Source organism: Amborella trichopoda, chromosome 4 (genome assembly GCF_054954075.1).
Source record: "Amborella trichopoda isolate Santa Cruz 75 chromosome 4, AtrichopodaSantaCruz75HAP2 v2.0, whole genome shotgun sequence".
NCBI lineage: Eukaryota > Viridiplantae > Streptophyta > Magnoliopsida > Amborellales > Amborellaceae > Amborella > Amborella trichopoda.
Genome location: NC_142339.1, coordinates 54434696 through 54461443, shown reverse-complemented (window position 1 = coordinate 54461443; position 26748 = coordinate 54434696). Strand labels below are relative to the sequence as shown.

Sequence of the window (26748 nt, the reverse complement as noted above, 5' to 3'; positions counted from 1 at the left end):
CAAGTATTTAGAAGCCCCCACCAATGGAATCTGGCTGCAGAAACGACTTTATCATCAACAGAAAGGCTGAGTGAAAATCATTCCCATCTCATAATTATTATATTGAGCCCAATTGTACCTTAACTTTTTCTTCAAGGGGAACATTGTACTTCCCAATGAAATAAATAACATTGTAATTTCTGGAGATAGAGTAGACACTATGAGTAACCTCCATACCCTTTCATAAAATCAAGGGTTCCTCTCAAAACAAACCAACAAACACAGCCCAAATTCAAGACACCATATATTATGGCCAAAAAAACTCACTTGTGTTTTCTTTACAAGTGAGAGAGAGAGAGAGAGAGAGAGAGAGAGTTCAGCTCAAGCACTAGAACACCATATCTTATTACCCCAAACATGAAAGTTTTCTGTACACTTCGAATTTTTGTCCCACTAGTGTTGTTAACGTAAAAAAGCAGCCACCACGCTATCGAGCAACATACAATTCACCCTACAAAAACAGGCAGCCATGCCTTGGAAAGATTGAGAGAAATGTCATTCAAACCAAAACAAATAAAACCCATTTACTCAGTCCCGGTGGCCATCAAGAACTCACCCTCACATACAACCTCACCTCCAACATAAGCCTTCCCCTCCATTTTTGCAATTCCAAAGCGTTTCTGCAACTTAACGAGGGTCATGCGCATAACTAAGGTATCCCCAGCAATGACGGGTTTACGAAACCTCACTTTGTCAATCCCTGCAAAGAAGAAGTTTTCCTTGGATCCTCCAACTTCAGGCTGTAGCATCACCAAGCCTCCCACTTGAGCCATGGCCTATTTCACCATTTTGAATGTTAAATAATGGAAAGTTGCATATCAAGAAGTTTTAATTCATGATATTAAAAAAAAAAAAAAACGAAGTTTTAATTCATGATATCAACCATATAAAGAAGTTTCAACGCATAAATGTAAATGTACACACTAGTAGATGAAAATATCAATAATAATTAGAATTCAAATAGAAGCATTGTCTTCCCATCTATGTATGAATCAAAGAAAAAATACCAAACCTCCAAGAAAAAAAATATAAAAATTTGCAGGAATTCATAAACAAACCAAACATCATGATTTACGTTAAAAACCCTTCAAACAAGGGAAAAACTACAGGGCACTACAGATGAAATCCATTATGCAGAAAAATAATTACCATAGTTCTTCCCAAATTAACTGACCGTAACTTGAGGATTAAGAACAAGAAAAAAAAAATGTAAAACACAGGCTGACCTCTGAGAGAACTGTTTCATCTTCTTCCCCTTCTAAAAAGAATAACTTCTTTCAAACCTTCATTGGAGAACACCAACTTCAATCATTTAGAAAGTCCCAAACATTTTTGAGATTTTAGAAGAAAAAACCCTCTGTAATTTTTCTGCACATCAAAAAAACCTTAGAGAGAGAAACTAAGGACTTTAACTTCTCTGCATTTTTTTATTCACCTCTCTCTAAAAAATAAAAAAACTCCTTTTTATGAGAAACCTAATTATTATAATTTTTTTTTTCAAATATACCCTTTTAATTTTTCTTTCCCCAAAAATAGGCCCCAACCTCATGGGGCTAGAAATCCACGGACTTTTGGAAAAGTTTGTAACAGATCCCACTTGAGCTATGGCCCATCTCATTATGTTGGTCGTTTAATAATTCCAAGATGCATAAATTACTTTGAAATATCTAAAATTTTGAAGTCATAAATATCAACCATATTACAAGTTCTAAGGTATAAAATATAAACCATTAGAAGTTTTAAGGTAAAAAATAGACCACAGTGAAAATGAATTTAACAATAATAATTAGGATAAGTATAATATAGTCTAGTGGACTATGGTCTATGGATAACCATAGTACATTAGGCCATTACTGATCCATGGAATGATGAACTATAGTGTAGATAACTTGACCAACCATCAGGTTCATGTCTAATAATGGGTATCCGACTATCTCCATCACCACCTACCGTTTCATTCAATGGTGATCAACCTCATGGATTATAGTTGTGCCACAATTCATTCAAAAGAGACTCTGTTTTAGAAATTAGAAACATACAAGAACAATTGTCATTAATTTTTTGTTATGAATTATTATTTTGATGGGTTGTTTATATTTTAGTGATACTAAGAGAAAGGCCCAGCCCACTTCGATTGTAGTTCCCTCCAAAACTATTTAGAGCCGCTATATATTACATTTCTTTTGATCTATAATATTTATCTTCTTTCTTATTTCTTATGTTTTTTGGAGGGGGTGGTTTACCTCAGTTTGCATGAGGGACAACCTTCAAGGACCAAACCTTTTCACCTCTCTCTTATGAACCAGGTGTCATACCAATACACCAAAGGGCAGGGAACAAAAAGCATCATTCTATTGATTCTCAGAAGAAAAAAAATTAGAATTAAAAACAAAAGGTCTTTCGTGGTTTAACTTTCCTCTCATAATCCTTGAACTTTCGAGTAAGATTCTTCTCAACTGATATGGTACTTGGCAGCAAGAGGTTGTGTCTACAATGAAAGTTAACAACATAAAAGAACTTTCTCCCTGTCTAATGCATAATGGAGATTATAACCTAATCAATCACTCACAATCTAACTTTGCATTTAGAGATGAAGCTGAAATGAAGGAAATTAAACGGATTGAGGCATATTTCAATTCCTAACTAGAACCATTATTGGGGCATCTTATGATAAAACTGAGCATTCATGTGATAAACCTTGCATTTCAACGTCAACAACATCTAGGAGTCCTCTTGATTTAGCATACGTCCTTTGTTAAGATGTTCTAAGGACCAACATTAAAACTGTTTCTTCTCTTTCTTGATCAAATCTTGAACTTGCGAGTTTGTTGACCAAGTCCTTTAACATTAAAATCATTTCTTCTCTCTAGATACCAATGGCCAGGGAACATAAAGCATTCTTCTATTGATTCTCAACCAAGAAAAATAAAATAAAAAGAGTTTTTCTTGCTTTAACTTTCCTCGTGTGCCAAATTCTCGAACTTTCTAGTAAGTTTTTTCTCAACTGAGATGGTACTTGGCGATGCAAGAGGCCTTGACTACAATGAAAGCTAAATACATACAAGACCTTGTCTCCCTACCAAACATATATATGTCCATTCCCAATGCTCTGTATTGTAAGTAAAAAATTCAAGAAACTCAAATAGGAGGCTAGAAACATTATTGATGGAGGGTGGAGGGTTCCTTCTCTGGCTCTATAATTTAAGATAAATCCAATAAATTATAAAATAGAAAATGGAAAATACAAAATCCAAGACTGACCACTTCAACTGATCCAAATCAGCACTAAACAATTTTTTTAAAATTTCAGATTTTGACCTAGTGGTCAGTAGTAGGAAGCCAACAGTTTCACTTGGGCTTTGGCATGAAATTTTTTGGATCACCCTAAAAATTGATCTCCACTTCACTGACACCAAGAATCAAGCAATCCTAATCATAAAAGCGGCAATCAATTGTTTATCTTAAGTAAAAGGCGAAGCCCAATGGTTGATACATTACAACCAGCTTCTAAATATCAGGAACAACAAAAACTTAATCAAAAACATATTCCTCAACCACCACCTTTCTCATGGAAACTTTTGTCCAAAGTCCCCATTTGGAATCTTAGAACTAATATCAAAGAAATAGCCCTAGTTACATTTATGACCAATCCTAAAAAACTGTAGTCTTAACTGGTCATAATCATATCAAAGAAGTTCCTCTGTTTTTAGGGATAGCAGGGAAAATATTTTTTCATTTGTAGCAATTAGGATGTTTCATTGATACTTCGGGGAAAAGCATGGTTCCAAAAAGTAAGCTCCCCTGTGAATAGTAGTGTGTCAAGCTGGCCTATAACTCTTTAATGGGAGTAAACATAGAAATAGTGCTATAGCTAAAAGTCCACGAGCCCAAATGTGGCCTAAGATTACACAAACGAATCCCTAATCCCCATGCTAGACAGATCATGTGAAGTACTGGTTCCACAATACAAAGGGACCCCTCTCCATCACAACATGGATTTTCCAACTCTCAAATTCCCTCCACCAAGTCTTGATCTATATGAACCAAATACTCCCACATGGTCCCCATTTTAACAACAAACTCATACTTCCTCCAAAAGATCCTCGAATAGGTCAACAGCCTAACTCTTCAAATTCAAAATCTTGAATGAGATGCACTTACTCAAACACATCCACCACAAGAGAGCACAAATCTTTTAGATATTCAAACAATTGGTTACTAAATCCTATCCTTGACCAGTTTTTCCTCCCTCCAAGATCACCATCGCAGAAAATTCAGTTATCATGATAAGCTTTGCTCAACAAATCTAATTGGACCAAAAAAATGTTGGTTCTAGAACTGCTAGAAGATTTCCAATTACATGAGACATACAATACAAACCAGATAAAAGCTCCAACATTTCTTTCTGATGTATTCTTTCAATCTTTTAAAGTTTCAAACTTCAGATCATACGTGAAACACAGAGATCAACCAAGATCAGCCAGAAAAGCGATATGGTCATAAGCATAGTTACCAGGGGCAGTAGCGAAAAAAGGTCCGCGATCGGGAGTGGAAGCCTGGAGCAAGATCGTTGCGAAGTTCCATGGTCGAGAGAATGAGTTCCATACATGGGTAAATGTTGGGATTGAGATCCCCGACTTTTAGGAATCCAGTTCCATATCTACAAAGAAGCGGATACCTTACGAGATGGGATGGTGTTCCACCTTGTTAGGATCGAGGTTCCCGAAGTTCAATTATCCATTGTATAGTAATTTGGGAGTGAGTTCCATTTAGCAATATTTTTAACTTTTCCCAAATTGACAAATCCAAGTATCAATGTAAACAAGAATCATGTCATTGAAAATCTCTTTAATTTTTTGTTATCGATGGAGTAAGATTTCACAAACGAGTAGTGATACAAAAAAACCAAAATGGTGATGTAATATGGTCAGGTAAGACATTGCCAAATAAAATACCCAATAGCTCTCCTCCATCAAAAATTGCTAGGGGAATGACGTATACACGAGAGAGGTCTCACATTTTAAAACATACATGTTATTCCATCACCCACAAGCAACTGTGTGTGAAGCGATTTAGTAACCAACAATCAAGCGATAGAAGCCCTTCGGGAGGTGGACAAGACCCAATGAACTAGCCCCAAGGAAGTTTTAGCATATCTTTTGTGACCTCATTCCTCAATAGAACCACAACGCAACTATCATTTGTATCTCATCCCAATTTCTTCCTTCTCTCTCCTTGCCACCTTTTGCTGCCTTTCTTTGAAACTAGAAACAAGTCACAATTCACAAGATGTATAAATTCGTGAATTGTAAAATACATAGGAAATCATGGCATTTAGAAAGTTAGTAGGTCATAAAAAAATGGAGAAAAATGAAGATCCACATTCCATTATCTATAAACCAAAAAATGTGCAGTTGAAACTCGCACCCAAAGCATAAGATACTCAATTTCATGTCGGTGGAATTGCCTTTCCCTTTACTCATGAAATGATGATTTTTGGTTTAGAGATATGGATCCCATTAATACAGAATCGAGATCCTTAATATCAGGGAATCACCCAAAATTGAGATCCCAGGTTTCGGAGCATTGGAATGAGATCCAGGACTGGAAGCAACCCCACCTTAGAAGATCTCGGTAACCATGGCCATTAGAGACAATCAAGGATGGCAAAAGGATCAACTTCTCAAATGGCAAAGCAAGTGCGTACAATTCAAAGGATGTCATTCACGCTGTAGATAAACCTGGAGGATGTTATGCTTGCCCTCATTAAAAACTCACACAAAGAAAGTTACATTGATGAAGAAATGAAGATAAAAGAAGCTACATCAATGAAAAATGGGAGCAAATGCTGATGGGAAAGAAAATAAAAACTGAAGTAAATCACAAAATATTACTTCATGGCTCAATTAGACATGCAATCCCTGCAAATTAGAAAAAAGTTTCTTTAAAATCAAAGACCCCTTATTTTACACTAAATTGTGGACATCATGTATATACCAAGAGAATGGAATGGAAAATTATGTGGCAAACCCATGAAGTAATAAGATTAACATGGGATATTAGCACTTTATTCATCATATTCATAGAATGAGTGTAGCTGAGATGAGGTTGTTGAGATGGATGAGCGGCAAGACAAGGAAGGATAAAATTCGGAATTAATACATTCGAGGGAACTTAAAGGTGGCTCCAATAAGTGATAAAATGAGGAAAATTAGACTTAGGTGGTCTGGTCATGTGCAGCATCAACCTAGAACAACATTGGTTACGAAGGGTAATTTGGTCCAAGTGGAAGGCTCTAAAAGGGAAAATGGAAGGACTTAAAGGACATGGATGGAAGTAGTAAGGACTTATAGTCTGACTGAGGGTATGGCCTTTAATATAGTGAAATGGTGAAACAGAATTTGTGTAGCAAACCTCAAATAGTTGGGATAGGGGACTGAAAGGCATTCCCCTCACCCATTGGCTCCTCAACCAGCAACTGTATAAAAGAAAGGGATTCACTGGTTTCTGAAAATCAGAGCATTCCCTCATTTGATTAGAGGTAAATGCATCTTTTGCTAAGAAAAATTGTAGAGCCACGACAGTACGACTCTAAACCCTAACCACCATGGCCTCCTTTCATGCCCATCTTTAAATTCTATCTCCAAAAATTACACAAGGACCAACAAAGCCTTTGGTTTTCTCAGTCATAGAAGATAGATAATAGAGGCAATGGCAATTTTGCCTTGGATTGTGTTTAAGGGGCTCTCATTGGGAAAGATTGGACCTAGTAAAAGGAAAGAGAGAGGACTCTCGGTTAGAGAGAGAGTGGGAAAGAGCTGTGGGTTAGAGGGATGATAGATATTAAAGAGAGAGAGAGAGAGAGAGAGAGAGTTTGGGGGAGAAGAAAGAGAGCGAGCGCAAGAGAAGAGGGTAGGACATCTTTTTCTTCCATCTGTGGTATGGTCTTCTAACTAGATGACTCTTTATCAGACATGGGCATCCACACATGCCCTAGGTGGCTAAATCACTTTTTTTTCTAATCCATGTTTTGACCCTGTAAACCATGTTTGAAATGGAATGAAGCATGCACTAGTGTGGTATCATTTTGTGGCGCCAATGCTATAGGAGTTGGGATATAGTGCAAAGTAGTGGCTCTAAGGTTTTCTTGATTTATTAGGGTGGAGCTATAAAGCAAAGTTGTCACGGTGACTCTCAGGAGGTTGGAGACGGTCGGAAAGACAATCTAGGGGAAGGGTGGGGTTAACATGGGATAATACAGTGGGATATTTGCTTTGTTGTAAGTCGGTGGGGCAAGGGGGAAGATGGATGGTCCAAGACAACAGGCAACGTAGCTTGACTACAGCATCATTGATGCAGTACGTGTACGGGGATATTGATGGTGTTGGGCAGTTGTAGGGCAGATCTGGATCTTGGAATGATTGGTTGATATGGATACCTCGCTTCCATATGCTTGAATTGCTCTGGTGGAACAGCTGTCTGTGGGATGGGGCTACATGAGACGATCTCAGCTCTCAATTTTGTTTGGTCAGTGGATTTGGAGGATGAATTAGGGGCATGCTTGAATGGATGGGTTTGAAAGGACTTTTGATCTTTTAAAGTTTGAATCTTTTAGCCCTGTGATATTTGCATGTCTACAAGTTGTTGGCCATCCACGTTTCTCCTCTCACCCTTATTTGTATTAACGTAGCTCCTGGCTGGCTCCAGCTTATTCTCATTTTTGCCATGTGCTTTGGCATAAGAAATTTTCAGGCAATGCAGATTTCCTAGCTGACTTTTTACTGTCCAGCACCCTCCCTTCAGGTCACCAGCTGCCACCCCGATCCTGATTTTCATTTTCCAAATAAGCTCGTTCATTTTTCCAAGAAAATGATTGAGTTTGAGTTCTTCTTTAAACTCCAATGTGACTAAGGTATGCCCCATTCATGAAGGTTGAGACAACTATATTTATTACTTAGAAATAACCAAATGGCAACCAATCTTCAAACCAAAAGGAAGGTCTTAACCAAGAGAAGGCTTTCGTCCCAAGTATCTAGAATTCCCCTAAGGAATTTAATATTTCTATCCCTTGAAAAATAAGTAATGAAAAACACAACTTTACAGAATTCAATGATCCAAACTGTGATGCTGGAATATGCTTGAAGTTTCTTTGTAGTGTAGAATTAGGTTTGTTGTTAATGGGACTGATGTGTAATGAAGCTTCTCACAAGTTCTTGGCCTAAGAAGGACCTCGAGAAAAACAAGCCAAGAGATACAGGGATGAGGTGAAGGATATGTTGTTTACAGAGGGGACCAGGTAGAAAGAAGAAGATATGGGGATGTAAAGGGATGGGCATGAGAACATTGAGAACTGGTGTAATTAAGAGGGTGGTAGTTGGGGGTGGTCTAAGTGACAGAAACACAATGCTATTTTTGGAGGAGGTTTGGTGGTAAGTGATAAGATTTTTTTTGTGGGTTGGGGGGCAGGGGAGGAGAAGGAAGGAGGTTAGCCTGAAGTCTACAAATAGAAGTACACAAGCTAGTGTGAAGTCTACCTTTACTACATCTAGAGCTGACTGATGCCCCACTAAAGTTTATAGTTTTATGAAGTTTTCATTGGTATGTTTACGGTCTAATCACTCAAATTCGTAAGAGGATGTAGGATTGCTCAAAGAAAATTTTCCAGATCATAGGAAGGGGCTCAGGGCTAGGTGGTCAGGGTGGTGGGTCGCCACATTGTGACCTCTTGAGTGTCATTCCTACCATAGGTAGGGGATCCCTTCCCTATTGAACTACCTCAAAAAAACAAAAAAAACTTATTTAACCCATCTGTCAACCCTTCTCGCTACTACCCTTTATCGCCACCCCTTTCTCCTCAGGCCCCTATCCTTTTACCTTCCCCTCTCTCTCTTCCCTCCTTGCCCCCTTTCGACTTTGCCCCTAATCTCCTCATCTCCTCCTCCCCTTTGTCTCTGTTACCTATATCTCCGGCCAGGGAAGCCAACATTTCTCCTGGTAGTCCCTGCCTTGTTGACCTCTCTTCATCGGAGCACCGTACACCTCCTGACCTCGGGGCTTTCCTCTCGGAAGACGTTCACTTGCTCCTAATAGACCAACCCCCTTCCACTCCCATGATGGGCAAAGAGTCCAAGCTCGCCCTCTCTTTACCTTCGTACCATGCGGTTTACGCTCCCCCCTTGTCAGCCACAACCTTGCTGACCCCGGTGGAAGAAGGCATGGACCGACCTTTTGAAGACCTAAACCACTTCTCAAGCTGTCCTAAGCCCTCTCCTCTCTGTGGTCCCCTTTGTGCCCCCCATGCCTCCAGCACCTTCCTCGGTCACCCCCCCAACCTACCTCTCCCTTACCTTGTTTCGACCCAATCTCATATGGCCTTTTCCCCTCTTTCCACTCTATTGTCCAACCCATTCCTCACTCTCTTCCCCCATATCCCTCGCCCTTCCCCTCTTACCTCCCCCTAGGGCAATCCTCTCTATCTAGTAGCCTTACTAACCTCCCCCCTTCCCTCCCCCTTTTGCCCCCTTAGCTCTCCACCTACCTCTTTCCCCATTCTCTAGCCCTCCCCTTCTCTCGAGACCCTTCCCTTTCCCTCTCAACGTCCTACCTCCACCCCCTTACCTTTCCACCCCCAACCCTCTCCCTCCTTTAGCCCACCCCCCCTTCTATAATCCTCCTCCTTTGGCTGCTATCACCCGCTGGTTTTTTTACCACAATTCCAGCCCCACTATCTCTCAAGGGGGTCCTTGATTTCTCTGACTTCATTTCCAGAAATAATCTCCTTGATGTACCTCTCCAGGGAGCCCAATCCCCTCTCTTTCCAAACCCGCCCGCTTCCTTTTTACCCTTGAGTGGGATGTAGTTTTTCCTAATTCCCACGCCTCTGCCCTCCCTAAACCAGTAAACCTACCTCGGACCACTGCCCCAGCCTTTTGGATGCTCAACCTGCCTTTAGAGGCCCAAAACCCCTTCGTTTTGAAATGTCGTGGTTAGAGGAATCTCAACTTAATTCTCTTAATCCCTCTCGGTGGAATTCCTTCCCCCCCTCAATCTCTGGAAGGGCTGGTTTCAGACTACAACGCAAACTCCAGCTGCTTAAACTCTCTCTGAAGGAGTGAAGCCGTCAATTTCCAGGGAATTTCCACACCCTTAAGGCCTCCATCCTCCACTCAATCCAGAGTCTTGACTACTGAGGAGGTGAGGCCCCTATCAGAAGCAGAGAAACTACAAAGGTCCCAACAGAAACTAGACTACCAACTCCTCAAAAAAGAAGAGATCGTCTGGCACCAAAGTTTTAGGGTGAAATGTCTCCATCTAGGGAACCTGAACACTGCCTTCTTCCACAAAATCGCCAACTGTAGGTGTCACACCCCAAGAATTTACAATACTATTATTCCTGAGATGTGACGGATAAAACATATATACATCTATTGATAGGACAAATTTACAGTGGCGAGGTCTTACATAGTAAGTAAAGAAAGCTAGCACAACAACAGTATCTTCCAAGGTTGATCTTGACTAGCACTCAAAATGAATCCGTAGTTATCCTGAAAAAATGTTTACCATAGTTTGATGAGTTTGGCTACTCAGTAAGTGATCATCATAATCCTAAAAATAATCATGATTGAAAGATATCAATATTTTCCAAAATGAGATCTATTAATAGAAATGCATCAACAATTTCACTTGCATAATTAAGTATAATCCGAGTAATTGAAATGCTTATCACACTTTTAACGACAGTACATAATTCAAAGGATTTCACAAAATACCCTACTGGCGTCCCAAGTAGGTCACCTATATACCCCATCAGCGTCTTGATGGGTCCACTTAATCCCTATCGGCGTCCCAGATAGGTCCACTTAATCCCTGCAGGTCCACTTATACCTCACCGGCGTACCGGATGAGTCCACTTAATCCCTACCGGCGTCTCAGATAGGTCCACTTATACCTCACCGGCGAACAGGATGAGTCCACTTGCATACTTAAATTATTTCTAAATCTCTTTAAACATTCGAAAGCAGCAATATCATGTACTCAACATATCACAAAAATCATTAATATGAATTTCACTTAAACCATTAATAACAATCACTCTATATAACATTTCAAAAATAACCAATCAAATATCTTGGGCTCAAATTTAGAAAGGTAGCAATTTGTAAAGGCATTCTAGCATAATTGCCAATTTAATATGTATAGAAAAACTCTTATAAAAATTCAAGAATACAGAATTATCACAATTTATGGGATGTTAATTTGCAAATAAACATTTCACAACAATACTATAATCAATTGCAAAAATGTCAATTTTTAAATAATACGGCAGTTATTTGCACACGAATTTTACAATGTCTAAATATTCAAAACAGTAGAAAGAAATATCACAATTTTACTAAAAGCAGAAATATCACATTTATTTTTAACAATAAACAAGAAAAATAAATAAATTTATTTTTCTAATTTACAGCATTCAAAATTTCTAACATAGATAAAATATCACAATTTTTATTAAAAAGATTATTTTTCATGATAATGAGTTCACGTGCGCATAAAATTTATCGCGCCTAAAATTCATGATAATAAGCAGAAATAATTATTTCATTTCATTTTTAAAAAGAATGGATTATTTTTCGAGACAATGAGGTCACTTACACATAAAACTGATAAAATAAAGATCCTAGACGGAAATATCACTATTTATTAAAAATAGACTATTTTTCAGAAAGACGATGTCACTTACCCACAATTATTTGAGAGGGAGCTTCCGATAAAAAATTTCGGTTCGAGAGAGAAGTTCACTGTGTTTTGACCAGAGAGAGAGATCTCAAAATTTTGTTTTAGGGTGGGAGTGCTCACATCCCCTATTTAAATTCTTATAACGTATTATTATATTATTTTCTTACGCTCTACCTCATACCTGAGGTGTCGCGTTAAAAGCAGACTTTTATCGTACGAAAACCACGTCTGCTAAAGGACGTTGCCAGCTGCAAGCAGCAGGAGGGAAAAGCAGGCAAGCAAAACAGGCAAGCAAAAGTTAAACGAAGTAAAAGTTTTTGAAAATAGTGATGGTCCCCAAGGACCATCATACTCAAACAGAACATCACCTATTTAAAAGCATATTTTCTCCTTTTTTTTTTTTTTTGAAATTTTAGGATTGTTACATTCTTCCCTCTTTAAAGAAATTTAGTCCTCTAAATTTGTGTACCTGATTACTGAAAAAGATAGGGGTATTTTTCTCTGATTTCGTCTTCTCGTTCTCAAGTCGAATCTTCTCTTGAATGGTACTGCCATAATACACGGACTAAAGGAATCTCCTTGTTACGCAACACTTGCACCCTTCTATCTAGTATCAAAATTGGCTGCTCAATGAAGGATAGGTCTTTCCTGATCGGTAAAGGTTCATATTTTAAGATATGGGATGGATCGGGCTGATATTTTCGTAGTGAAGATACATGAAAGACATTATGGGCATTTGCCAATTCGGGTGGTAAGGCAAGTCTATAAGCGGCACCTCCAATTCTTTCCAGGATTTCAAATGGTCCGATGTAACGTGGGCTCAACTTTCCTTTCTTGCCGGCCGAATCTCATAATACCCTTTATTGGTGAGATTTTTAGGAAAACTCGATCACCTTCTTCAAATTCAAGATCTCTCCTTCGGTTATCGGCATAACTCTTTTGCCGACACTGAGCTGTCTTGAACCTTTCACGAATTAATTTTATTTTATCTGTGGTTACCTGGACAATTTCGGGCCCCAAAAGCTTTCTTTCACCAACCTCGTCCCAACATATGGGTGACCTGCATTTCTTTCCATACAGGGCTTCATATGGTGCCATCTGAATACTGGCTTGGAAGCTATTATTATAAGCAAACTCAATCAGGGATAAATGATCATCCCAGCTTCCTGTAAGGTCAATAACACAGGCCCTTAGCATATCTTCCAAGGTTTGGATGGTCCTCTCCGATTGTCCATCAATTTGGGGGTGAAAGGCAGTACTAAAGGTGAGTCTCGTCCCCATGGCTGACTGTAGTATAGCCCAAAATTTAGAAGTAAACCGAGTATCCCTGTCCGATACAATACTGACAGGAACTCCATGCAACCGCACTATTTCCTTAATGTACAACTGAGCCAGTCGATCCAAAGTGTACGTCGTGCGAATTGGTAGAAAGTGGGCAGCTTTGGTTAACCGGTCCACAATGACCCAAATGCTATCATGTCCTGAATTTGTTCTAGGCAAGCCAGAGACAAAATCCATAGAGATGTGCTCCCATTTCCATTCTGGCACCGGTAAAGGCTGCAACAACCCAGAGGGCCTTTGATGTTCAGCTTTTACTTGCTGGCATGTTAGGCATTTAGACACAAATAGTGCTACCTCTTTTTTCATATTATTCCACCAAAAGGTTTTCTTCAGGTCCTGATACATTTTAATACTTCCGGGATGTATTATATAACGAGAATGATGTGCTTCTTTTAAGATAGCTTTCTTTACACTCTCATCATTCGGGACACAACCCGACTTTTGAATCTTAGCAAATCCTCACTACATATAGAGAATTCATCTCTCTTTCCTTGCTTCACCTCTTCTATAATTGTTATAAGCTGAGGGTCTTTCTTTTGTACCAATCGAATCTGTTGGATTAGTTGGGGTTCCGCCTTAATATTGGCAATCATACTTACCACACCATTAATGGACGGAGTTGGATGCCAATCCACTATTTCCTCTAACAATCGCATTTCTTGGATCATTAGATGAGCTAAGACTCCCGTAGATTTTCTACTTAGAGCGTCGGCCACAACGTTAGCTTTTCCTGAATGATAATGGATTGTACAATCATAATCTTTTAAGAAATCCATCCATCTTATCTGCCGCATATTTAAATCCTTCTGAGAGAAAAGGTATTTCAAACTCTTATGATCCGTGTATATTACGAATTGTTCACCATATAGATAATGCCTCCATATTTTCAAAGCGAATACTATTGCAGCTAGCTCCAAATCATGAATTGGATATTTTTTCTCATATTCTTTCAACTGTCTGGATGCATATGCCACTACTTTCCCATATTGCATTAATACACAGCCCAAACCTTTATGTAAAGCATCACTATAAATCACAAATCCCCCACTCCCCTCAGGAATAGTTAAAATAGGTGCTGAAGTTAATCGAACTTTTAGTTCTTGAAAACTCTCCTCACATTCACTTGTCCACTCAAATTTGACATTTTTCTGTGTCAATCGAGTCAATGGGATTGCGATTCGAGAAAATCTTTCTACAAATTTTCTGTAATATTCTGCCAATCCCAAAAAGCTTCGAACTTCAGTCACATTACTTGGTTGTTTCCAATTAACAACGGCTTCAACCTTTGAAGGATCAACTGATAGACCTTCTTTTGATATGACAGGTCCTAAAAATGTCACTTATTCAAGCCAAAATTCACATTTACTAAGTTTGGCATACAATTTCTTCTCTCTTAAAATTTGCAATACCATTCTTACATGCTGCTCATGTTCCTTCTGATTCTTGGAATAAATTAAAATATCATCGATGAATACCACAATAAATTTATCCAAAAAGGGCTTAAAGATCCGATTCATCAAATCCATAAATGCAGCTGGTGCATTGGTTAATCCAAAAGGCATGACTAAAAATTCATAATGGCCATACCTTGTTCTGAAAGCTGTCTTGAGTACATCTTCACTTTTAATCTTAAGCTGATGGTATCTAGATCTAAGATCAATTTTTGAAAACACTTGTGATCCTTGTAATTGATCAAATAAATCATCAATCCTAGGTAATGGATACTTATTTTTCACTGTCACTTGGTTCAACTGTCTATAATCAATACACAATCTCATAGTCCCATCTCTCTTTTTGACAAACAGTACTGGAGCACCCCAAGGTGACACACTGGGCGTGATAAAACCTTTATCTAATAATTCTTCCAATTGTTGTTTCAGTTCTTTAAGTTCTGCAGGAGCCATTCTGTAAGGTGCCTTAGAAATTGGTGCTACCCCTGGCAATAATTCAATGGAGAATTCAATTTCCCTGTCAGGCGGTAATCCTGGCAATTCTTCAGTAAAAACGTCGGGAAATTCTCGGATAACCGGAGTGGTATCCAAATTTATTTCTTCCTTCCTATCTTCTTTGATATAGGCAAGAAAGCCTTGACACCCTTTTCGAAGGAGACGATTAGCTCGAATACAAGAGATTAAATATGATGGGGAGTCTTCTTTGACACCATTGAAGTAAAATACTGGTTGATTCGGAATACTAAAGGTAACAATTTTCTTATAACAATCAATACTTGCATGGTATGCAGAGAGCCAATCCATGCCTAAGATTACATCAAAATCTTGAATTTCCAAGAGTATTAAATCAACCAACAGTTCCTTTTCTTCTATCTTTATTACACATGATTTGTACATTATATTGGTGTTAATTGAATCTCCCATCGGTGTGGCTACCTCTAGAATGTATTCTAATTGTTCTGATTCTACCTTTAAGTGGCATGCGAAGTGTTGTGACACAAATGAATGAGTAGATCCAGGATCAATCAAAACATGAGCTACTTTTTGGAAGATAGTAAGAGTACCTTGGATCACTGATTTTGAGGCCTGAGCGTCTTGCTTGGTAATCGCAAATACTCTTCCCTTCATCTGAGGCTTCGGAGCTATCTCTCCCTGCTTTGGAAGTTGTTGTGTCTGTAAGCTAGGACATTGTTTAATCTGGTGTCCCAATTTTCCACATTTAAAACAGGCTCCGGTATTCCAATAACAAGGGCTTGATCCATGATTTTTCCCACATTTTCTATATGGTTCTATTGGGTTTTGAAATGGCGAGGGCCTTGGCTTCTTGTTTGGCCTTTCAAACTGTTGTCGATTAGATGATGTAGGTCTAACATGATTGTTCTGATTTTTCGTCTTTTGGTAATCTTCAAAATCTTTTTCGACAATTTGGGCGTGATCCACTATTTCAGTATAAGTTCTTAATTTCAAGACTGATATTCCGCTTCTAATAGCTGGCCTGAGACCCCTTTCAAATTTCTTCACCTTTCTTGCCTCATTATTAATCATATGCGGTGCAAACCTGGCCAATTCAGTAAACTTGGCCTCGTACTGTGCTACTGTCTTATTTCCTTGGATTAATTCTAGAAATTCCATTTCTTTTTGGTCTCGAATAAAATCTGGGAAATATTTTCATTGAATGCCTCTAGAAATACTTCCCAAGTCAAGGTTTTATTTTCTTTGACCAATACTCCTTTTGCCATTCGCCACCAGTGTTGTGCCTCACCTTCTAACATAAAAACTGCCAAGGCCACCTTCCTATCATCAGGACATTCCATAACCTCGAATATTTTTTCCAATTGCATAATCCATCCCTCGGCTTCCAGTGGGTTTACAACACCCTTAAAAGAAGGTGGGTTTAATTTCTTAAATTGTTCGATATTACTCCCACTATTTCCTGTAACTGACTGCCTGGGTGGATTGTTGTTTTCCATCTGATGTTGCATTAGAGCAACCATATTTTCCAAAGCTTTGTGAATTCCTTCCATATTGGCTTCAGCCATTCTGGATCTTGACTTTATCCCGGTCTGTACACACAATAAATGTGATTTTTAAGTACATTCTTTTTAAATTTCCTAAGGATCTTAAACCTATTGCTCTGATACCATAATTGTCATACCCCAAGAATTTACAATACTATTATTCCTGAGATGTGACGGACAAAACATATATACATCTATTGATAGGACAAATTTACAGTGGCGAGGTCTTACATAGTAAGTAAAGAAAGCTAGCACAACAACAGTATCTTCCAAGGTTGATCTTGACTAACACTCAAAATGAATCCGTAGTTATCCTGAAAAAATGTTTACCATAGTTTGATGAGTTTGGCTACTCAGTAAGTGATCATCATAATCCTAAAAATAATCATGATTGAAAGATATCAATATTTTCCAAAATGAGATCTATTAATAAAATGCATCAACAATTTCACTTGCATAATTAAGTATAATCCGAGTAATTGAAATGCTTATCACACTTTTAACGACAGTACATAATTCAAAGGATTTCACAAAATACCCTACTGGCGTCCCAAGTAGGTCACCTATATACCCCATCAGCGTCCTGATGGGTCCACTTAATCCCTATCGGCGTCCCAGATAGGTCCACTTAATCCCTGCAGGTCCACTTATACCTCACCGGCGTACCGGATGAGTCCACTTAATCCCTACCGGCGTCTCAGATAGGTCCACTTATACCTTACCGGCGAACCGGATGAGTCCACTTGCATACTTAAATTATTTCTAAATCTCTTTAAACATTCGAAAGCAGCAATATCATGTACTCAACATATCACTAAAATTATTAATATGAATTTCACTTAAACCATTAATAACAATCACTCTATATAACATTTCAAAAATAACCAATCAAATATCTTGGGCTCAAATTTAGAAAGGTAGCAGTTTGTAAAGGCATTCTAGCATAATTGCCAATTTAATATGTATAGAAAAACTCTTATAAAAATTCAAGAATACAGAATTATCACAATTTATGGGATGTTAATTTGCAAATAAACATTTCACAACAATACTATAATCAATTGCAAAAATGTCAATTTTTAAATAATACGGCAGTTATTTGCACACGAATTTTACAATGTCTAAATATTCAAAACAGTAGAAAGAAATATCATAATTTTACTAAAAGCAGAAATATCACATTTATTTTTAACAATAAACAAGAAAAATAAATAAATTTATTTTTCTAATTTACAGCATTCAAAATTTCTAACATAGATAAAATATCACAATTTTTATTAAAAAGATTATTTTTCATGATAATGAGGTCACGTGCGCATAAAATTTATCGCGCCTAAAATTCATGATAATAAGCAGAAATAATTATTTCATTTCATTTTTAAAAAGAATGGATTATTTTTCGAGACAATGAGGTCACTTACACATAAAACTGATAAAATAAAGATCCTAGACGGAAATATCACTATTTATTAAAAATCGACTATTTTTCAGAAAGACGATGTCACTTACCACAATTATTTGAGAGGGAGCTTCTGATAAAAAATTTCGGTTCGAGAGAGAAGTTCACTGTGTTTCGACCAGAGAGAGAGATCTCAAAATTTTGTTTTAGGGTGGGAGTGCTCACATCCCCTATTTAAATTCTTATAACGTATTATTATATTATTTTCTTACGCTCTACCTCATACCTGAGGTGTCGCGTTAAAAGCAGACTTTTATCGTACGAAAACCACGTCCGCTAAAGGACGTTGCCAGCTGCAAGCAGCAGGAGGCAAAAGCAGGCAAGCAAAACAGGCAAGCAAAAGTTAAACGAAGTAAAAGTTTTTGAAAATAGTGATGGTCCCCAAGGACCATCATACTCAAACAGAACATCACCTATTTAAAAGCATATTTTCTCCTTTTTTTTTTTTTTTTTTTTGAAATTTTAGGATTGTTACAGTAGGCATCGGGATAATACTACCACCCACATTAAAGTCGGTAATTGTTTTTTTAACCAGCTGACTGAAGTGGAAGAGGCAATCATCTTCTACTTCAAACACCTCTTTTCTGCCCCCTCTGGCCCTAGACCAAGGATGGCGGATCCTTCCTTCCTCACTCTTTCCCCCCAACGATGCCTCATGATTGGAATGTCCCTTTCCGAAAGAGTAAATTGTTACAGCGATAAAAAATCTTGGCCTTGACCAAACCCCAGGTCCCGATGATTTTCCAATGGCCCCTTTTAAAGCTTTTTGGCCTTCTTTTAGGCATGACATCCTCTCTTTTTTTGAGGAATTCTATACTAGAGGTATTATCCATAGAGCAATGAATACCACCTTTATTAGCCTTGTGCCTAAAGTTGAAGGCGCCGAGGAGCTCAAGGACTTTCTATCAGTCTTATTTACTCCTCATACAAGATACTCTCCAACATCCTTGCCACTCACCTTAGAGAGGTCCTTTCTCTGGTTATATCCCCGTCCCTAGGGGCTTTTGTATCACCAGATTCTTGATGGAGTGTTAGTGGTCCATGAATGCATCCATTCCAAACACCTTTCGAAATCCCCAGGGATTATCACTAAGCTTGAACGGGACAAGGCCTACGACCACATCGACTAGGCTATACTAGATGAAACTCACTCTAGAATAGGGTTTGGGGAGTGCTGGAGAACCTGGATGAGAGGTTGCTACTCCAACCCCCATTTTTCTGTCCTTATCAACGGATCCCCCAAGGGATTCTTCACCTCCTCTAGAGGTCTCAAGCAAGGAGACCTCTCTCACCTTTTACGTTTGCCATTGTTGCCGAGGTGTTTAGCAAGTCCATCCCTTGTATGTTCCATACTCTGGGCGATTGAAAGGCTTCAAGAGTAGACCTAGGTCCCCATAGGTTACTCACCTATAATTCATAGATGACACCCTCATTTTCTGCAAAGCTTCCCCTTAGGAATTGGATTCTCTTCTCCTCTTCCTTAAATGTTTCAAATTGGTTACTGGCTTCAGGGTCAATTTGGCCAAATCGAAGATGATCGGGGTGGCTTTGGATCTCCAAGCTACACAGCACTTCGCTGCAAGGTGGGGGTGCCAATGAGAAACTTAGCCTTCCAACGACCTGGGATTGCCCCTATGTATTGGCACACCGAAGGAGAGACAATGGTCCCATATTATTGACATCTATTGGAGACTTGCAAGGTGGAAGGATCGCTTCCTTTCACCGGTATAAAGAATCACCCTCATTAAGGCAACTCTCTCCAACATCCCGATATATCAAATATCTCTCTTCGATATGCTCGCAGCTGTGACCAACTGGCTCGAGCAACACATGAAGAAATTCCTCTGGTCCGGTGACGCCAGCAGCAGAAAGTTTCACCTTATTTCGTGGGAGAAAGAATGCAAGCCTAAAAGACTCAGGGGCCTTGGTTTCCGAAACTTGAGAAAGCACAATATTGCTTTCCTTGGGAAATGGAGGTGGCTTCTTGCAACCCTTAAGAATCAATTGTGGTTTCAGGTATTCTATCAAAAATACCGCCTCAACTGATTGGATGCCATACTGTAGGGCCAACTGTAGATCCTCAGGGGCTTGGAAATCCATTTTCATCTCTCATAGCCTCTTCAAGAACCAGATTGCTTCCACCCTAGGGAAGGACGACGTATTAAGTTCTAGTCAGACCTTTGGATTAGGTATACCCCCCTCAAAGAACTCGTTCCATCCCTCTATTGCCTCACCTAAAACCAGCTGTCCTGTCTGGCCAATGAAATGGTTGCCTCGGGATCCTCTAGAACTGGGAATCCCACCTTTAGAAGGCCTCTCAATAACTTGGAGACTGCTGATTTCATTCACCTTTCCTCCTTACTCCATTCTACTTTCCTCGCCTTACAAGGTCCTAACTGCATCATTTGGTGGCCCTTTGAAGGGTCTTCTTGGTTTCCTCTTTTTGCCATAAGCCTCTTCAATTGCACACTTTTCCTATAGCCCCCACTTCAATTGTTGCTCATGCCCGGTCTTCCATTGCTCCACCTAAAATCCAAGTCTTCAATTGGATTGCTTTGTCGGAAAGAGCCCTCACGGTGGACCAGCTTCAAAGAAGAGGACAGCCCATCCCCAATAAATGTGTGATGTGCATGTCAAATGAAGACAGTAATACCCACCTTTTCATCCTTTGCTCTTTGGCCTAGGACCTTTCGGGCGCTATCCATTCATTATTCAAGTGGCAATGCGTTACACATCCTCCTTTGCTCTTTGGCCCAGGACCTTTCGGGCACTATCCTTTGATTATTCAAGTAGCAATGGGTTACACATCAATCAACCCCATGCCTTTCCCAAGCCCTCTAAAATTTTCCTTATTCCAAATTTGGCATCCTCTAGTGGAAGGCTACGGTAGCGGGAAACAACGTGATTTTTCAAGGGGAAAGATCCTCGCCGATGTCCCTCTTCGACAAAATTAAATCCACGGTCATCTTTTGGGCATCTAACCACAAACATTTAAAAGGTTTCCCCCACTCTGCTTTCATCCAAGATTGGCAAGCACTTCTTTTCTCTAGACCGTCTCACATCCCCCGTGCTTCACTGTGAAGACCACCAAACCTAGGCCAGATCAAACTCAATTTTGAGGGTTGCTCCCTTGGCAATCCTGGCCCCCTAGGCATAGGTGGAATTTTGAGAAACCATGGGGGCCACACCTTTGAATCCTTCTCCAAGCATAATGGACACTTTGACTCTCAAATGGCAGAGGCCCTTGCCTTGCTTGAGGACCTCAGATTGTTCAATCCACAGTGGATCCCTTCCTTAATTGTTGAGAGAGATTCCAAGAACGTGATTCGTTGGGCCTCGGCTACTTCTTGCCACTGGTCACTTGCCCATATTTTTTATGAAATTGCACATATTTGTAGGGATACGGATGTCTCATGGAGGCATATTTGGCATAAGGCCAACTTGGAGGCCGACAGTCTTGTTAAGGAAGGAGCCATCATCAGTATTGCGTGACCCCAGGAACTTCTTTGTGTTTCTTCTTGTTACCATCCTGTGGGCAAAATTTTTTGTAACTAGTATTTACCTCACCTTCTTAGTGATTTTTTTGTACAGGGCCTACCTTCTACTTATCTGTGGGTAGTCTTTATATGTTTTGTACAGAGCTCCTGCCCTGCGGGTTGGGATACTCATACTTTGTTCCTTCTTCAATAGAACAGAACAGTCAACAATTTCAAAAAAAAAGAAATTGCCAGATCACGGGAATTTTAGCAGAAAAATTATTATGACGAAATATTTAAGTCAGTAATTTAGATATTTGTGGACAAGTTTCTTGAGATTGAGAAACTTGTAGGAAACATTTTTACATTAGCCAACAGATTTTTGAGAAGCCCAAATGTTACTTTGTTCCACTAAAATATTTCTAAAGGGGTAGGAAAATTTTAGTATATATAAAGAACAGCCTCTAAAGGCATTTATGGAGAGACATTTCAGTTTTAGGATGGTTTTTTGGGGTCACAATGAAAGTACGTCTTACATAGGCTCATGAGGGATTGTCAAACAAATCAAATGGGTAAATAAAAGTGAGCAAACTCAAAGTGACAAACTGTTTAGAACTTCTCTTTTATATTTAAGTTTGGTTTTGGAAGAGGGACACAGATTATAAGAATTGACCTTGGATGAGGTTTTCCATTGCCACAAAGCCTAATTGGAACCTCATTTTGGAAGATCCCATAGAAGTTACAGAAGTGAGCTTTTACAATATTGAGCTATGGCCATTATAGAAATAGCCCAAAGTTTGGGTGGAGACAAGAAATCAAAGAGGTTTATATAGCATTTGTAGCGAGTGGCACACTTTCCAGATATAAAATAAGCTATGGTAAGAGAGTTTTTGTAGGGTCCTCCCGGATGTAGTTTATATCAGAGGCTTCTTCAAACTCAGCCTTATCTCTCAAGAGTGAATTGCATTATCTGGATCAAGTGGAAAGGATTTCTCAGCATATACATATTGGGATTTCTGTTTTGGTCCGACAGTTGAAATTATAAAACCCCAAGTCTAAGGAAATTTGAGATCCTATGTGAACTAGCTATATGTCATACCAATTTTCAATATCCAAAGCTTTATTGAGGAAGATGGTGCTAACTAAGAACAAAGAATTGTGTGAACAATGTCCTAGGAAAATATCATTTAGTGACAGAGACGGTAGAGGCGGTGAAATTAGTCACGCCAAAGGTGGCATTAGCATTGACATCGGTAGACATGCAGTCAAAGACGGCGAAAGTGGTGACACCTTAAATGATTGGGAACTCAGGGAGTGGCACTTTCAGTCTAATAGAAGGTTGGTTACGTACAAAGTGAATTTTAATTTTTTTTATTGATTAGAGCCATTTTCAGAAGGACTTTGCAAATGGCAACACAATTGGTGTGCTAAATTCCTTGGCATCAAAAGATAACTGAGATAACTGAGACAGCCAACTTAAATCCAACCATTAGAAAAATCTGGCATTTTTCAATATTTCATTTAGGGTTCTTTGTCCTTTGCAATAACCACTACTTAGATCTATCAAGTGAAGTGTACAAATGTTGAGAATGAACCTTAGGGGAAAGGAAACATTTTGTGCTGTTCAGATCGATACTAACAATATAAAAAGAAAAAAGAAAAAAGCTAGATCGTAGAGAACAAGGAGAGGAGTTAAGCATTCATGAGAGAAGAATGGAAAAAGGCAGTTTCCCTTATTGAGGAGCAAGTGTTTGTGTTTAGCCTATGGATACATGGTTTAGAATATGAAAGGGTGTAGAGAAAGGTTAAGGAAGGCCTAATAACGAGGATACATATAGAAAAAACAAGGATACACATGGAAGAGTGATAGTAGGCAAGCTTGTTTTCTTTACTTTTACATCAAAATATAGGACTAGACGTGAATTTTCCTTATAATTATGGATCATAGAGTAGGGTTCAGGCCTGGATATCTATAGCAATGCATTCTAAAGTCCCATCTTGCATGTTGAAAAAAACGGCAAGAAAGACTAAACAGAACTGCAAAAATCATATGCTTTCAATGTACAAGATTTCTCACTATGACATGCATGCACCATAATTCCAAAAAAGTAAAAATAAAAATAAAAATAAAAATAAATAAATAAAAGAAAAAGTAGATACATTTGCATATCCAAACAATCATAGTTGAATCATGAATCTCAAACACATGATGCCCCAAAAAGATTCAAGTTCATTCTATAATTTTCAGGAGAAGGCAAAAAGTGCAGCAATTTGTGAGGCCATTAAAAGTTATTGAATACTCTAGAGATTACATTTAGTTATGTAAGCATAATCCATGTGATACTTATTTCAAGTAAGATTCCTTTCGAAAGACTAGTAAAGCCTTAGTTCAGTGAAATTTAAGACTAAAACCATTTATCTCTTGTAGCATGATAACAGTAAATAACTACAGTAGAGTTGATGGAAGAATTATCACATAACCTCAGAAATTCTTAAAACAGCAGAACAGGAATTCCTTTTGTTTAACATTTAAAAGTAAATGAACACAGAACACAACTATCTCTGGATTTTGACACAACTTAGAGGGAAGATGCAGAACCAAATAGAGACATATAACAGTAAGCATTTTTCTTTGTCTGCTATGCCCTGTAATTCTAATTTAAATTTTGAAATACTACCTCAACCATAAGAACTCCAGGCATTATAGGTCTATCTGGAAAGTGTCCTGGAAAGAAGTTATCGTTAATAGTGACATTTTTTATCCCAACAGCTGAGACTCCAGGTTTGTACTCAATGACTCTATCCACAAGAAGGAATGGAAACCTGCAGCGTGTGTGCGTGTGTGTGTGTGAGAGAGAGAGAGAGAGAGAGAGAGAGAGAGATTATTAGAAATAAACAAGAGAGATTATAAGAAATAAACACTGTTAAACAAATGGGGATTGTTCAGAATGATATAGAATTAGAAGATGAAAAAAAAAACTGATTCAACAATAAAAATGAAAACCACTAAGAAATACACTAAAATCTGAACAAATTGAGAACTCACCGATGAGGAAGAATGGCGCGAATTTGATTGATATCAAGCACAGATGGATATGCAGGAAACTCTGCAAAAACACCCAAATTTAAAATATCAACACATATGTCTACGTCATTCGTAAAACAAGGATAAAAGGGAAACACTTGCGTTTTTCAATGGGGATTTGTTCTTCAGCAGCTACAGCTCCATCTGGGTTCGAATGAACAGCGAAGTTTTGCATCTGGTTGGAGCCCTTGATACCGATAGCCAGCACTCGATCACTAGGCTTAGAGAGAGAAAGAAGGGAAGAGGTTTTCCTATTCAAAATTAGTGGAGAGAGACCCTGTGGAGTCCTGTGAGGAGCAGATGAAGATGGGAAATGAGGAGTTAGAGATAGAATGGATTTCGCCATGGTCGTGGCTTCCATTGTAGAGGCAGCTTGAAGTGGGTAGCAAAAGGGAGGAGCTTTGTGCAGAGAGAGTGTGTGTTAGAGGGCGAGGACTACGATAGTAACAGGGCGGGGCGCGATCTTAGCTGGTCTTGGTAAGCATGTATCGTTCAAGTGGGAGCGGAGATTTCAAAGTAGGGAAGGTAAGGTGAAGTGAAGTGTGTCGTTTTACATTTGTTGATGCACACCGCTGGAATCGGTGGCAGTGGGCAATAGACCGGGCGGCTCCCTAAACCAGGCCCAAGTGCTAGAAGGAGTGGCCCGGTATGCTAGGCCCAAGACCTACACTTGCCCGGGTCCTGGTCCTATTTCTGAGAGTTGACCTGGCTTGCCAACAATTGGATGGGCCATGAACCTTGGGCTAGTACCTGATCCTAGTCCTGTAAACCGCATATGTCTGGCCTGCTAGATTATACAGTCTGCTCCGAGCTGCTCGGCCCATTTCCGCCTTTGAATTATTACTGAAGTCGTGTTTGTATAGGATTTTTAGGAAAATTGTTTCATGTGAGCTGAACCGCATTTCTATAATATGTAATCACAAGGTATAAAATATCCATCTTAAAGATGGATGCCAATAGGTGGTTCCTTTAAAACCAATTGAAACCAACAGTCAAAATGTTTTTTTTAATAGAATTGTTACTTCTAATTTTTAAAATTTATTTATTTTTTCATATTCATGAACTTCATGTTAGAGATTACATGTCCTTAAAAATTAGACAAAATTACATAAATATCTGTTATACTTTACGTTATTACGGATTTACATGTATATCTGTTTTTTATCTTTTATAACGTAATTTTTTTAAAAATACAACTTTATCTTTTTTCGGATGTTGAACAACCGAATTAGAAGGTTTTTCGGATGTTCAACATTCAAAAATAGGTCGAAAGTTGAACGTTAACATTCCTATTTTTGGGTGTTGAACATCTGAATTGAAGAGTTATGTCAATATATTGCATTCCTTGTGAAAATGGTTTCGGATATGGATGTTCGAAAATGTCATATTTTCGGATGTTCATCATCCGAAAATGACCGTGAAATTTCAGACTTTCTAGAAATTCAAAGTCATATTTTCAGATGTTGGACATCCGAAAATATGATATTTTCAGATGTCTAATATCCGAAATCATATTCGGATGTTGAACATCCAAAAAACCTTCAACTCGGATGTTGAACATCCAAAAAACCTTCAACTCGGATGTTCAACACCTGAAAATGGGAATGTAAATACTAAACGTTCAGCCTATTTTTCGGATGTTGAACATCCGAAAAACCATCCAATTCGGTTATTCAACATTCGAAAAAAGATAAAGTTGTCTTTTTAAAAAAAATGTGTTATAAAAGGTAAAAACAGACATACATGTAATAATATAAACTATTTGGTACATCCATAATAATGCAAAGTATTAACAAAAATATATGTAATTTTTTTAAAAATTAAGTCAAAAAATCCATCTCAAATATATATTTTTAAGAGGTGACTCATTTCTATAAAGACTCATAAAAACCGAGTTTCTATAAAGACTCATAGAAACCGAGTCCTTATTATAGGCAGTGCACATCCTCAATTTATTTTTGGAAAACTTAACAAAGTAACCATGGGAGATGCGTTATTTAACATTTCAGTTATTTGCAACTACTCTAAATCATGATCATGAGTACTTTGATGAGTATTTTGAAATTAAATTAAACAATACGAGCAAAATGTTAAATTGTTGTCCTTTTGAAGGTATTTTGTTAAAAGAATTGAAGTTCTTCAC

The 26748-nt window shown here is 38.4% G+C and overlaps 1 protein-coding gene and 1 long non-coding RNA gene across 2 annotated transcripts; both read right to left on the bottom strand.

Annotated features, from left to right (window-relative positions):
• Window positions 1-354: 354 nt before the first annotated feature.
• On the bottom strand, window positions 355-25333 carry LOC18421991 (uncharacterized). The gene is made up of 4 exons (XM_006826917.4): window positions 24708-25333; window positions 24567-24627; window positions 24199-24343; window positions 355-815 (listed from the first exon to the last, which is right to left on the bottom strand). Exons 1-4 carry the CDS (start codon window positions 24964-24966, stop codon window positions 564-566), a joined length of 717 nt encoding a protein of 238 aa, XP_006826980.1. The 5' UTR covers window positions 24967-25333; the 3' UTR covers window positions 355-563.
• Window positions 1527-11451, bottom strand: LOC148782596 (uncharacterized). Its single transcript, XR_016054861.1, has 2 exons — window positions 10501-11451; window positions 1527-5780 (listed from the first exon to the last, which is right to left on the bottom strand). It is a non-coding gene; the product is annotated as an uncharacterized LOC148782596 (long non-coding RNA).
• Window positions 25334-26748: the final 1415 nt, after the last annotated feature.